The 13,683-nt window shown below is 48.9% G+C and overlaps 1 protein-coding gene across 1 annotated transcript in view; it reads left to right on the forward strand.

Moving 5' to 3' along the window:
- Positions 1-13,683, forward strand: part of CPSF3 (cleavage and polyadenylation specific factor 3) — a 91,940-nt gene that overhangs the window by 1,644 nt on the left and 76,613 nt on the right. The window contains exons 2-3 of the mRNA XM_029595839.1: positions 4,350-4,413; positions 4,668-4,765. Coding sequence (XP_029451699.1) covers positions 4,350-4,413; positions 4,668-4,765 — 162 coding nt within the window. The remainder of the gene's footprint in view (positions 1-4,349; positions 4,414-4,667; positions 4,766-13,683) is intronic.

Raw genomic sequence — 13,683 nt, forward strand, 5'->3', positions numbered from 1 at the left:
CCTTTTGCCATGTATACATTTTTTTCTACCTCTGCCCCATCTACTTCCTGTCTTATTCTTCTATCACCCCATCTCAGCCCTCCTAACTTCCACTCAGTCATATTTCCTTTCTCCCATTCCCTGCTTTCCAAAGCTAGCTCTCTCTCTTCCTTTCTCTTTCAGTAAAGCTTTTGATGCTGTCCCACCTAGGAGGCTTATGAATAAAATGAAAAGCCTGGGAGTGCGTCCCAAGGTAGTAGAATAGATTAGAAATTGTTGGTACCTACTCTGAAGAGAGAGGAGTGATGTGCAGTACCTCAAGGATCAGTTCTTGAGCTAGTTCTGTTCAATATCTTTGTGAGCGACATTGTGGAAGGGTAGAAGGAAAAATTTGTCTTTTTGCGGGTGACCCTAAGATCTGCAACAGAGTCGATACATTTGAAGGAGTAGAGAAAATGAGGAGTGATAGAGCTTGAGGAGTGGTTGGAGGTTTCACAGCTAGAATTCAATACCAAGAAGTGCAGAGTCAGGTTATTTGGGGTGCAGACATCCAAAGGAATTGTGTGTGATAGGGGCTGAAAGTGATGTGCCCAGACTTGAAAAGAGACTTCAGGGTAATAGTGTCTGATGATTGTAAGGTGGCAAAGCAATGTGAAGGCAGTGGTTAAGGCCAGATGGATGCTGGGAGCATAACCAGCAGGAAAAAGGTGGTAATAATGCCCCTTTCCAGGTTTTGGTGAGGCCTCATCTGGAATACTGTGTTCAGTTCTGAAGACCATACTTCAAAAAGGATAGAGAGAGGATGGACACGGTCCATAGAAAAGCAATCAAAATGGTGTGATGTTTGCACCAGAAGACTATGTATTTCCTGGAGAAGAGGAGAGATGGTTGGTATGATGCAAACTTTTATATACCTGAATGGATTTAATAATGCACAAAACGCAAACCTCTTCTGATGGAAAGAAAGCTGTAGAACTAGGGATCATGAAATGAAACTCCAATGACCAATGTCCGGAAATATTTTATCATGGAAAGGATGGTGGATGCATGGAATGCCCTCTTGGAAGAGGTAATGAAGGTCATGAAACGGTCATGGAATTCAAAAGGGTGTGGGATAAACACATCCTTAGTGGCTAAAGGATGGAGTTAAGAAAAGGGGTAATCTGGTGTAACCTGTATAGAAAGGCAGTTACTACCCTAAGAAAAATAAACAAATAATAAAATTAATTTCTTGGCAGACAGGATAGATTATTTGGGTCTTTTTCTGCCATTATTTACTATGTCATTAGGTAATGCCTCCCAACTTTCTGTCTCTCTCTCTCTTCTACACCCTCTTTCTCCCTCTTCTGTGCCCTCCACTAGTTCTCTCACCTCTTGTGCCCTGCTGTCTCTCTCCCATCTCCATCTCCCTTCTTTTCTCTCCTCTCCCTTCTCCCATGTTCCCCCTTTCTTATTCTTCTCCCTTCATGTACCCTCCTCTCTCCCCTCTCCATCCACCTGGGCACTCTATGCAATAGGCAAATGAGCTGCCGCGTGCATTGGGTAATTTGTGCATCCCTAGCGCTCTTCATCGGGCAGCCAAGAGAAGTGGCTGTGCGTCTAGAACAACCTGGCCAGAGCTCCCTCCCCACCACTAGCAAGGCTGTTCCTGATTGGTTCTTTTCCACTTGTTATTGAAAGGACCAATCCCCTTTCAGGACAGGCTTCTGAAAGGGGATTGGTCCTTTCACTGACGTGACAGTGACTGCACCAATTGGCAGGAAGTGGATGAATAAATTAATATCAAGTGCCCGACACTTAATATTAATTTATTCACTCCTTCAATCACTGCTGGCAGGGATGCTGCTTTCTGTGGTTCTCTCTATGAGGATCCACAGAAAGCAGAATTATTTTTTTTTAAGCCCTTGTGCGGGATATAATTCTGCTTTCTGTGGTTCCTCCTACTTAGTACCACTAGGCTACTAATAGGAAGAATCGCAGAAAGCAGGATTATTTTGGTTTTTGGGGTTTTTTTTTTTCATCAGCCCTTGAGTGTGCGTGCTTTAATGCCTGCTCCCGGGCAGGCATTAAATTTGCAGCGTTAAAATTGGCGCCATGCTTGCGCTGCAATTTGTTTGCATCGGGGGGGGGGGGGGTGTAATAGCTTATAACCTCATCAACATGAATTTACATGTAATGAACACTATTAGCTACATTCTGGTATGGATGCACATTTTGAACGCCTTAATTCCCTTATTGCATATGGGGTTTTGGACTGTCCAAAACGCACATCCAAGCACGTGTAAAGCCATGCGCTCGGCTGAGCGCCCTATATTGCATTGGCCAGTTTGGGTGCTTACTCTCTTCCCTCCCATGCCCCTCCATTGGTGCATCCTCCCTTCCCTCACCCTTTCCCCTCTGTATCTGTCTCACCTCTTTCATAGTACTCACTCTCTCTTTCCACCTTCCTATCCCCTCCTGTTCCTTCCTCCAGGTCCCTCCCAGCCCATTACATAGGGGCTGTTGCAACAGGAGATATGCAGATGGGTGGGAGCCATGGAATTGTTGCTGGGAGTTGTGCTGTGCTCCACCTCATCTCCCCGTGGCTTCCAGTCAGAGCATGGGAGGGAAGGAGGGATGGGAGAGACAGCACAGCTCTCTGCTGAGAGGTCCTCCCCTGTCCCCTTCATTTAACCAAGAAGCACTGCTGGGGAGAGGAGGAGACAGAGGACACAGTGAGCCTGCTGCATTAATCAGACTTTCAATGTTTAGTTATAACTGGGCTGACAGGAGATTGAGCTGCCTTGGTGGGAGTGTGGGCGATGACCTGCGAAAGCAGGAGTTTCCCCACTTACAGGCCGATACAGTAAAAATTGCGGGAGAGCGGGCGTGCGCACAGGCCACTCCTGTGCACGCGATTCAGTAAATTAATGTATTTAAATTAGGGCCCGCAGTAAAAAGAGGTGCTAGGGACACTAGCGCATCCCTAGCACCTCTTTTTGGACAGGAGCAGCGGCTGTCAGCAAGTTTGACAGCCGACGCTCTATTTTGCCGGCATTGGTTCTCAAACCCGCTGACAGCCACGGGTTCGGAAACTGGACGCCGGCAAAATTGAGCGTCCAGTTTTCAAGCTGCGGGCCCATTAAAAATTTTTTTTTTTTTTACATTTTTAACTATTTGCAACGTTTGGGACCTCCAACTTAATATCGCCATGATATTAAGTCGGAGGGTGTACAGAAAAGCAGTTTTTACTGCTTTTCTGTGCACGTTCTCAGTGCCAAGAGAAATTAACGCCTACCTTTGGGTAGGCGCTAATTTCTGAAAGTAAAATGTGCGGCTTGGCTGCACATTTTACTTTCTGAATCGCACGGGCATAACTAATAGGGCCATCAATATGCATTTGCATGTTGCGGACGCTATTAGTTTCGGGGGGGGGGGGGGGTGGTGGTGGGACGCGCGTTTTCAGCGCGCTATTACCCCTTACTGAATAAAGGGTAATGCTAGCGCATCAAACGCGTGTCCAAATGCGGGTTAACGGTGCACTCCAGCGGAGCGCACTGTACTGTATCGGCCCGTTAATGAGGGAGACTCAACAGCTCTGTGGTTCAAATGCAATGTATACACACTTGAGGTACAACAGCCTGCATATACACATAGATATAGATTGTGTGTGTGACTATCTTTACATTGTGTATTTTTTACTCTGTAAATATATTTACACTCACTAGGCTGCAGATACTGTATACACTTACACATTCACTGAGAGGTACTACACAAATACACAGAGCTGCTCCCAGGTACAGTATGTATACACATACTTATTTAGGTACACACACACTCTCTTTCTCCCTGAGACACTGGGGGGGTCATTTTCCAAGCGGATCACACGCGTGCGATACCAAGATCAGGGCGGAGTCGGGGCGGCGTCGGCCCTGGAAGAGGAGGAGTCTGGGCGGCTCCGGGGCTGATGCCACGAAGACTTCGCCGACAGCGAAAGGTATGTTGCATTTTCTCTGCCAGTTTTGCGCCGAATAACTACACCTTTTATGGTGTAGTTATTTGGTGCGTCGCCGGCAGCGATCAGACCGCAGAGGTGTGATCGCTGCCAGCAATCGCAGGACCGCCCCCCCACTTCCCGTTACCGCAGGATTCAAAGAGCCTGGCTGTATTAGTAAATCCAGCCCTTGGTGAGACATGCAAACAGTCTCACTGAGATGTGCAGTAACACACAGAGGCAGTGATACTTATTGAATTTTGGTGGCATACTGATTGAGGTAGATGCATACTGACATAGGCACATCACAACACACTTGCCCAAGTATCAGATGATCTTGCAGACAGTTATAGACACACAAAATTGAGTGTCTCTTTTGTTTGTTTTCTTTCTGTAGCGGGGCTGGACAGGAAGTGGGACGATCATGCATTATCCTGGAATTCAAAGGCAGAAAAATAATGGTAACTCTTACGTTGTGTGCATTATGAGGGCAACAGAACACAGAGCTGTCTCTCTCTAAAATTTTTCTCTAAAGATTGCCTTTGAAAAGGCATGATTTAGCTTAACCTGCCATCTATAAGAATATGCATCGTTGCTAGTGAGGCATGAATAGGTGACTGCATTCATTGGTAAAATCTAGAAGGCTGATGACTCTGTGGTCTGCTGTTGATAGTTTGAAAAGATTGCTTCCAGGCTGTGCTTTCTCTTTCTTCAGCTGGACTGTGGAATCCATCCTGGACTGGAAGGAATGGATGCTCTCCCTTACATCGACTTGATAGACCCTGCTGAAATTGATCTTCTCCTGATTAGTCAGTAAGTTTCCAGTTTTAACAAAAGTGTCATGGTTTTATAAGTCACTCAGAGAAGAACATCTAAAAAAAATGTAACAGTTAAATCCCATATCACTTTATAGAAGCTAAGAATAGGTATGCACGAGATGCAAATACATCTGGTTTTTGGGATATTTATAATGAATATTCATTGGATATATTTGCATCAATGTAGTTTAAAATCCAGATAATTTATGTATTTTGGTTCTTCAGGACTGGAATTGACTACATTAATCTAAATCAAGCAGCATTGCGGGTGGGCGGGTTTTCCTCAATAGTTTTCTCCTGCTTCTTTGTGCTCCCGGCTCAACTGAAATTAACTTGTACGGAGCTACAACACCATGATCTTTGATGCTGATATTTTTATAGCCCCCTCCAAACACAAACGTGGCTAAAAACCATAATGGATCCAAAATCTGGCTTTTAAATGAAGGCTGAGATTTCCTCCCCCATCGGTTGTGAATGCTGCCTCCACTATCTCCCCAGGCTGGCTGGGGAGCAGAAGCTTTGTCTGCATAGCAGTGTGCAACACTGGGCTAGCCCCAAATCAAGCAGAACCTTGACTTATCTAACTTCAAGAAGTCAAATTGTTGATATGTTGCTTGAAGGAAGGAGGGGGGGGGGGAACCTTACATTTTGCAAGTATTTCAATGTTTATTTGGCCCTTATTCAGAGTACATCACAAAACAAAAGCAACATATTTGTAAGATGGTTCTGTTGTGATCTATTTGAAAATGAGATAAAAGAAAAAGATTTTAGTTTTGAGCTGAAGAAGAAGGCAAGAGGCATCCTGAAAATAAATATGGAGATATTTGAGCCATTCCTCTGGAAATAGAGAGCTCAAAAGCAGGAAAACTGCTGTCTAGAAATTTGTAAACTAAGCAAAACAGCTCACAAAATGGAGCAAGTAAAAATGGGCAGAGCTTGAAATGAGGAAGCAAAACTAAATACATATAAGAGTAAGCAGATTCTTTTTTTTATTGGCTGTAGTACTTTGATAAGGAGTCAGTGGAGAGCTTAGAGTAGAGTGGTAACATGGTAGAAGTAAGGAAAAAGTGTGAAGGTGAACAGCAGAATTTTGTAAGACCTAAAGGGGTTAACAAGAGGTTAGATGGAGTCCAGCCAGAAGTACAATACAGCAATCCAGACAGAAAAGGAAAAAGTGCACAAAGTTGAAAATGATAGAAATCCAAAGGAGAAGGAACACACTTTTTTGTGAGATTAAATAGCTGAGAGATGACTAGAAAACAGATAGATATATACAAAAAGAGTGAAAGGGCGAGGGATCAATGAGAAAACTGAACTTCTTAAGAGAAGAATAGGAGAAAGGAGAGAGACCAAGGCTGACAAAACCAGAGAGTATAAAACCAAATCATAAAGCCATTAATAAAAAAGAACAACCTAGACCCAGAAAAAAATACAAAACTGCAGACTTATATCAAACTTACCTTTCTTGGCAAAAATCTTAGAAAAAACTGTTCCCTGTACGTACCGGATTAGTCCCGACTCCTGGGTTATGCCTCTGCACCAGCAGGTGGAAACAGAGCAAAACTTGACAAGCTCCACTATATATACCAGGGTGCCACCCTCAGCCTGTCAGTATTTCTCTGTTTCCAGCAGGTGGTATGGGTGCATAGCTCTCAGCCTGGATAGGAAAATTTGGAGGGATAGAAAGGTCTTTGGTGCTTGAGAGAATAGTTAGGCAGGTTTTGTTGTTATTTCGGTCTCCTTAGCTTCCCTCAATTAAGTTTTGTAAAAAAAAAGGGGGAGTTCGTGTTTTTCAGGCACTTGAAGACCCGGCAGTGCTCCCAGGAGGTTGTCAGGCTCTGAGATGGCCATCCCTCCTGGTAGAGCGGATTGCTGGTGCTAGGGGTCGAGGATCCCACTCTGCTCAGCCCAGCCGGGGTGATACCGGGGAGCCCAGCTCACTCACCCCCGCCGGCCCGATTCAGAGCCTCATCGGGGGACAGCGCCGGTGAGTTCCGTTTAAAACAAAAAAAAAAAATGAACGAAGACTTTTCCTCCACCGTGGCGTTTTCTCCGACCTGGCTGGGTTTTTTTCTTGATTCCTTTCTTGCTCCCTCACGTGTGCGATTTCGCGGGCTTTTTCACGTCTGTAGGCTGCAGGAGAAGGCATGCCACGTGGAGCGGCCTGCACGGCCTGCGGGTCCCGCAGCACGCGCCTCTCCCAGGATGGGCTGTGTTTCGGTCCTGCATCCCAGGGGGCGAGGGTACATCGGGGGCGATTCGGGGGGGTTTAGTGCGGCGAACCTCTGATTTCAAATCGCGATGGGGTCACGCTCCGCTTCGCCCCACAAGTCTGTCAGCGGGGACAAGGGAACGCCCGCACATTTTACCTTCGGCTTCAGCGTTTTCTGGGCTTGCCTGGAAGAATGCCAGGGACTCTCCCCCCCACCCCCCCTCGCCACAATCGGCCCGCTTCTCGTTCAGTTTCCCCATGGGGTCCGCGGAGAGGAGTCGCGTTTCCGACTCTGATCCCGAGGGTTCCTGCAACTCCATTTCCTCGGATTTTATTCTGGCCATGCATAGGGCTTTTAAATCCCGCAAGGCCCTCAAGAGGCGCTCCTCTCAGCAGGAGCCCATGGGGGCGGCCCCCACGGAAGGCCCAATCACAGAGGACTTGCCGGGCCCTCTAAGGCCAAACGTCCACTACGGGCTGTCCCACTAACGGCCTGACGTCAACATGTCTGACACTTCAGAGGACCTAGAGGATCGGGAAACCCCGCCCCCGCCCCAGAGGGGGGCAGAGGGTGATGATGTTTCCGCGCATGGTTCAGCGCACCAGGGTCAGACCTCGGAGGGCGATGACCCGAGGGTGCTGCGCCTCTTCCGCCGGGACAAGTTAGCTCCTCTTATTCCTGCCATTTTGGGGAAATTGGGGATACTGGAAACCCCTGGGGAGTCTCAAGGTGGCTCCATGGATCCAGTGTTGTTGGGCCAGAGTGGTCCCTCCCACAACATTCCCGTCCATTTTTTCCTCCACTGATCTGCTTTATAGAGAATGGGATACTCCGGATCTGGGCCTGAATAGTCTCGAAGGCCATGGGATAGGCTGTATCCCTTGCCGAAAGAAGCATTGGAGGTGCTGAGGATACCAAAGGGTGGACGCTTGCGGTTTTGGCGGTGACGAAGCAGGCGACCATTCCGGTCACGGGTACCAACGGCTTTGAAGGATCTTCAGGATAGGAATTGGAGATCCAATCAAAGAGGATCTTTGAGGTATCGGCGCTGGGGGCCCGAGTGACGATCTGCAGTAACGTCGCTACTTCGGGCGGGACTTCCGCTGGGTCCAACAGCGTCCTAGCTAATGAAGGTCTCTCCGAGGAGGAAGCTAGACAGGCTGGGCTCTTGAGGCTGGTGGTTTGCCTATAGTCGCGGATGCCCTGCATGATCTCCTCAGAACAACGGCTCGGTCCATGGTGTCTGCTGTCTCGGCTAGACGCCTCTTGTGGCTGAGGAACTGGTCAGCAGAAGGGGCCTCCAAGTCTCGTCTGGGCTCTCTTCCTTTAAGGCAGGCTGCTGTTTGGCAAGGAACTGGACGATATGATTCAACTACTGGGGAGAGAAGAGGGGTTATCGTCTGCCGGAGGACAGGGCGCAGTCCAAGGGATCTTTCTCTTCTCGCTCCCGGTACCAGAGTAGTCGGAAACCTCGGTCCTCTTGGCCTGGTTCTTCTTCTTCTCCTTCCTTTCACTCCGGAGGTGGTAGACAGCTGTCCCAGTCCCTTCGTGGGAGACGTTTCGGCAGGCCTGGCTCCTCCTCAGCCGTGCCGAGCGGCAAGTCAACACAGTGATGTCCGGCCAGTCCATCCCTCGGTTCCAAAGATGGGGGGCAGGCTGTCCCTCTCTTACGAGGCCTGGACCACAATCACAACAGACCGGTGGGTCCTTTCCATGATAAAACACGGTTACGCTTTAGATTTTGCTTACCTTCCCCGCCCAAGATGTTTTCCCTCCCCTTGCGGACACCCAGACAAGAAGCAAGCGGTCCTTCAGACGTTGGTTCGGTTGGAGGAGCTGGGGGCCATCGTCCCAGTCCCAGCATCGGAGGCAACGAAGAGGGACATTACTCCATCTTCTTCGTCGTGCCAAAGAAAGAAGGCTCTTTCCATCCCATTCTCGATCTGAAGGGGTCCAATCGGTGTCTCTGGAACCCGCGTTTCCGCATGGAGACCCTGAGGTCCGTGATCGCCTCAGTTCGGCCAGGGGAGTTTTTGGCCTCCCTGGACATCGGGATCCGGAAGGACCATCAGAAATATGCTGATTCCTCGTGCTGGGGAAACACTATCAGTTTCAAGCCTTGCCCTTCGGCCTCACGACAGCCTCCAGGATCTTCACCAAGATCCTAGTGGTGTTGGCGGCCCACCTGCGCCGGGAGGGTCTCTTGGTCCATCCGTATCTGGACGATTGGTTGATTCGGGCCAAGTCAGAGGAGCTCTGCCGGTCAAGCTGTTTCAATGGGTCCTGAACCTCTTGCACCTCCTCTCGGCTGGGTGGTCAATACGACCAAGAGTCATCTTCAACCATCACAATCTCTGGAGTTTTTGGGGGCGTTGTTCGACACACGTCACGGCAGGGTCTTCCTCTCCCTGGATCGCTGCCTCAGGCTACAAGCTCAGGTCAAGGCTCTTCTATGGATGCGGCTGCCGACGGCCTGGGCCTACTTACAGTTGATTGGCTCCTTGGCTTCAACGTTGGAATTGGTTCCTTGGTCCTTCGCGCACATGCGTCCCTTGCAGGCGGCATTGCTTTCCCGCTGGAGGCCAGTTTCTGAACAGTTCCAGCTCCCGTTGCCCTTGACAGTGGTAGCGCGTTCCAGTCTGCAGTGGTAGTTACGGAAGGCAAGCTTCTCCGGGGGGCTTCCCTTGTGGCCCCGGAATGGACGGTGGTTACTACGGATGCGAGTCTCTCCGCTTGGGGAGCGGTCTGCATGCGGCACTCTGTGCAGGGGCACTGGTCCGCGACAGAGCCGCGTTGGTCGATCAATTGCTTGGAGACCAGGGCGGTGCATCTGGCTTTGCGGGCTTTTCTGCCCCTGCTCCTGGGAAAATCGGTCAGAATCTTGTCTGACAATGCAACCACGGTAGGCTATGTCAATCGGCAGGGGGAACCCGGATCCATCCCGTGGCCCTAGAAGCTCTGCTACTAATCCAGTGGGCGGAGAGGCATCTGCTCCAAATCGCCGCAGGGGTAGACAACGTTCAGGCAGATTTCCTGAGCCGTCATCAACTCGACCCGGGCGAGTGGGAACTGGCAGATGTCGCATTCCAACTCATATGCGACAGATGGGGACGCCCGGGTCATGGACTTGATGGTGAATGCGGCGCGTTTCTTTCTTCGCCCGCCGCAGAGAAACAGGGGCGGAGGGGGGTAAACGCCCTGGCCCTCCCCTGGCCAGCGTTAATCCTCCCGTACGTCTTTCCCCCGTGGCCCCTCATAGGAAAGGTTCTGCGTCGCATAGAGAATCACCCCTTGGAGGTTATCCTGGTGGGCTCCGGAGTGGCCTCTGAGGCCATGGTTTGCGGACCTGGTCAGTCCTGTCATTGGAAGCGCCGCTCCGACTCCCGCCGCTACCGAATCTCCTACACCAGGGACCCGTCTGTTTCGATCAGGCGGATCACTTTTGTCTAGCGGCATGGCTTTTGAGAGGCGCCGTCTGAAAGGAAAAGGATATTTGGACGCGGTGGTAGCCACCTTTCTCCTGTCCCGCAAGGTGTCGACTTCTCTGTCCTATATGCGAGTTTGGAAGGTCTTTGAATCCTGGTGCGTGACTAGGTCGGTTCGTCCTACCCGGGCTACCATTCCGGAGATCCTGTCTTTCTTTCAGGCTGGTCTGGCAAAGGGACTGTCCTGTAGTTCTTTGCGGGTTCAGGTGGCTGCCCTGGGGTGTCTGCGTGGTTCCGTGGAGGGGTAGCCTTTAGCTTCCCATCCCGATCTGATACGCTTTCTAAAGGGAGCCACACATTTGCGTCCCCCAATCGTTTCACCTTGTCCGTCCTGAAGTTTAAATTTGGTGCTTAGGGCCTTATGTAAGCCCCCCTTTGAACCATTGAAGAGGACCACTTTGAAGGATCTCACGTTGAAGGCGGTCTTCCTGGTGGCGATCACCTCCGCCACCAGGCTCTTTCATGTAGGGAGCCTTTCCTGCGGATTTCTGAGTCTGAGGTCTCCCTCCAGACCGTCCCTTCTTTCCTTCCCAAGGTGGTGTCAGCGTTTCATCTGAATCAGTCAGTAGATCTTCCAGCTTTCCCCCATCTAGATCGCTCAGATGCGTCCTCCAGGGACCTGCAGAAGTTGGATGTGCGTAGGGTTCTCTTGCACAACCTTGAGGTTACAAATGCCTTCCGGTCGTCGGATCATCTTTGTTCTTTGGGGCGGTCCTAAAAAGGGTAATATGGCGTCCAAGACCTCCATATCACGATGGTTTAGAGAAACCATCAATTCGGCTTATCTTTTGGCAGGTCGGCCTCTACCTTTAGGGCTGAAGGCACACACTACGCGGTCTCAGGCAGCGTCCTGGACGGAGTGTCGTCAGATCTCACCGTTAGAGATCTGCCGGGCAGCAACTTGGAAGTCGTTGCACACTGTTGCCCATCGTTACAGATTGGATGTGCGGGATCCCAGAGAGGGAAATTTTGGAGCGGGCGTTTTGCGAGCGGGCCTCTCCATTTCCTGACCTAAGTAGTGAGCTCTGGTACATCCCAGGAGTCTGGACTGATCCGGTACGTACAGGGAAAAGAAAATTAGGTCTTACCTCCGTTAATTTTCGTTCCTGTAGTACCAAGGATCAGTCCAGAGTCCCGCCTTTTTTTCTTCAGTATGTTCGGAGAGTCCGCTGTGGTGGACGAAAAGTTTTTTTGTTGCGGTTGACAGGCATTGCCCATTCGGTCCTTTTGTTCTGGATCTGGTTCTTCTTGGGGAAAGAGGCCCGAGGGTTCCCCGGTTGGTTTTTTGTGTATATAGTTTAGTTACGTGGGGAATATCCACTGCTTTGACATTGAGTAATACTGACAGGCTGAGGGTGACACCCTGGTATATATAGTGGAGCTTGTCAAGTTTTGCTCTGTTTCCACCTGCTGGTGCGGAGGCATAATCCAGGAGTCTGGACTGATCCTTGGTACTACAGGAACGAAAATTAACGGAGGTAAGACCTAATTTTCTTTTCAATCACAACTATCTGACTACCTTGACAACATTCTTCACCCATCTCAATTCAGATTCAGAAAAAACCTGAGCACTGAAACTCTACTATTATCACTAATGACACAGTGCTCAGAGGATTTGACAAAGGACCTATCAGCTGCATTTGACACTGTCAACCATGCCATTCTAATAGAAAGACTATCTGAAATAGGAATTAGAGGTAACACTTTAAATTGGTTCTCATCATACCTATCAAACAGAAGTTTCAGAGTCATTTTCAATAACACCCTTTCTGATAAAGTGAACCTCAACACAGGAGTACCACAAGGATCCTCTCTCTCAGCCACACTTTAACATATACTTACTCCCAATATGCCATACATTAGAACGACTTGGACTGACACATTTCCTATACGCTGATGACATTCAAATCTTGGTTTCTATACAGAATTCTCTCGAAGACACATACAACAGAACCTCTATGTACCTTACTGAAATAAAAAAGCAATTAAACGACATGAAACTAATAATAAACATTGACAAAACTGAATTAATAATCCTAAACAAAAAGAACAACAATGCCCTCATGAAGCCACTCATAACAAATAACCAAAAAACTGTTATCACACCTGTCCTCCATGCACGGAATCTTGGAATCGCCATCGACAATGAATTTTCACTCAAAACCCACATAGCCAACAAAATTAAAGAAGGATATCACAAATTACTGACGCTCAGACGTCTCAAACCATTCCTCACACAAGAAGATTTTAGAATAGTCCTACAACTACTCATTTTCTCTAACCTAGACTACTGCAGCGCCCTTTTCCTTGGACTACCTCTCTCAACCATAAGTCCACTACAAATATTACAGAATGCAGCCGCCAGAATACTGACTGGCACAAAAAAACAGGAACATATAACATCAATTTTAATCTCCTTACATTGGCTCCCGATAAAATTCCGAATTGAATATAAAGTACTGACAACACTGCACAAAATGATCATAGGACAACAAAGCAATTGGCTAAGCAAATACCTTGTAACCCACAGTCCAATACGGAACTTAGGATCAAAGAACAAAGGATCCTCAAAACCCCACCCGCCAGAAGTACTAGTCTAAAATCAACACAGGAAAGAGCAATATCCATCGGCAGCCCCAAACTATGGAACTCATTACCAAGTGGAATTAGAAATCAACCAAGCATTAAAACGTTCAAAAAAAAGAGTTAAAAACCTGGCTTTTCAGCGGCAACAGGCAGGTGATTCAGGCGCTTCTTTTTCTCCTCCGCCGCTAAGTAGGGCCAGTGCAGGCGCATGGTCCTGAGGGTAGGCCACATGCGTGGCCTGCGTGCAAGCACCTGAGTGGGGTTTTTTCCTCTCACTCTGCCGCTGATTCTCCAGTGGACCTGGGGAGGCTGACAGGAAGCTTTTTTTAAAAGCGTGCTTTCGATTCTCCGGTGTAGGCGCAGTCTGTGTGCAAGCACCAGAGCGGGGTTTTTTCTCTCGCTAAGCTGCCGCTTTCTCCTTTGATTTAATGGTGCCAAAACCACGCGTAGCAGCCCGTAAGGTTGTGATCCACGTGGCTCAATGAGGAGTCCCTGTACTTCGACTATGCAGGGGGGGAGGGGAACCTCAGATGATGCAGTCCCGGACAGGAGGGCCACTAGATCTTTGGGGTCCGCAGCAAAGGTTCCAGAGGGGCTGGAAGGAGTAGCCATAACTTCTGAGAGTCACA

This window comes from Rhinatrema bivittatum, chromosome 3, assembly GCF_901001135.1.
Source record: "Rhinatrema bivittatum chromosome 3, aRhiBiv1.1, whole genome shotgun sequence".
NCBI lineage: Eukaryota > Metazoa > Chordata > Amphibia > Gymnophiona > Rhinatrematidae > Rhinatrema > Rhinatrema bivittatum.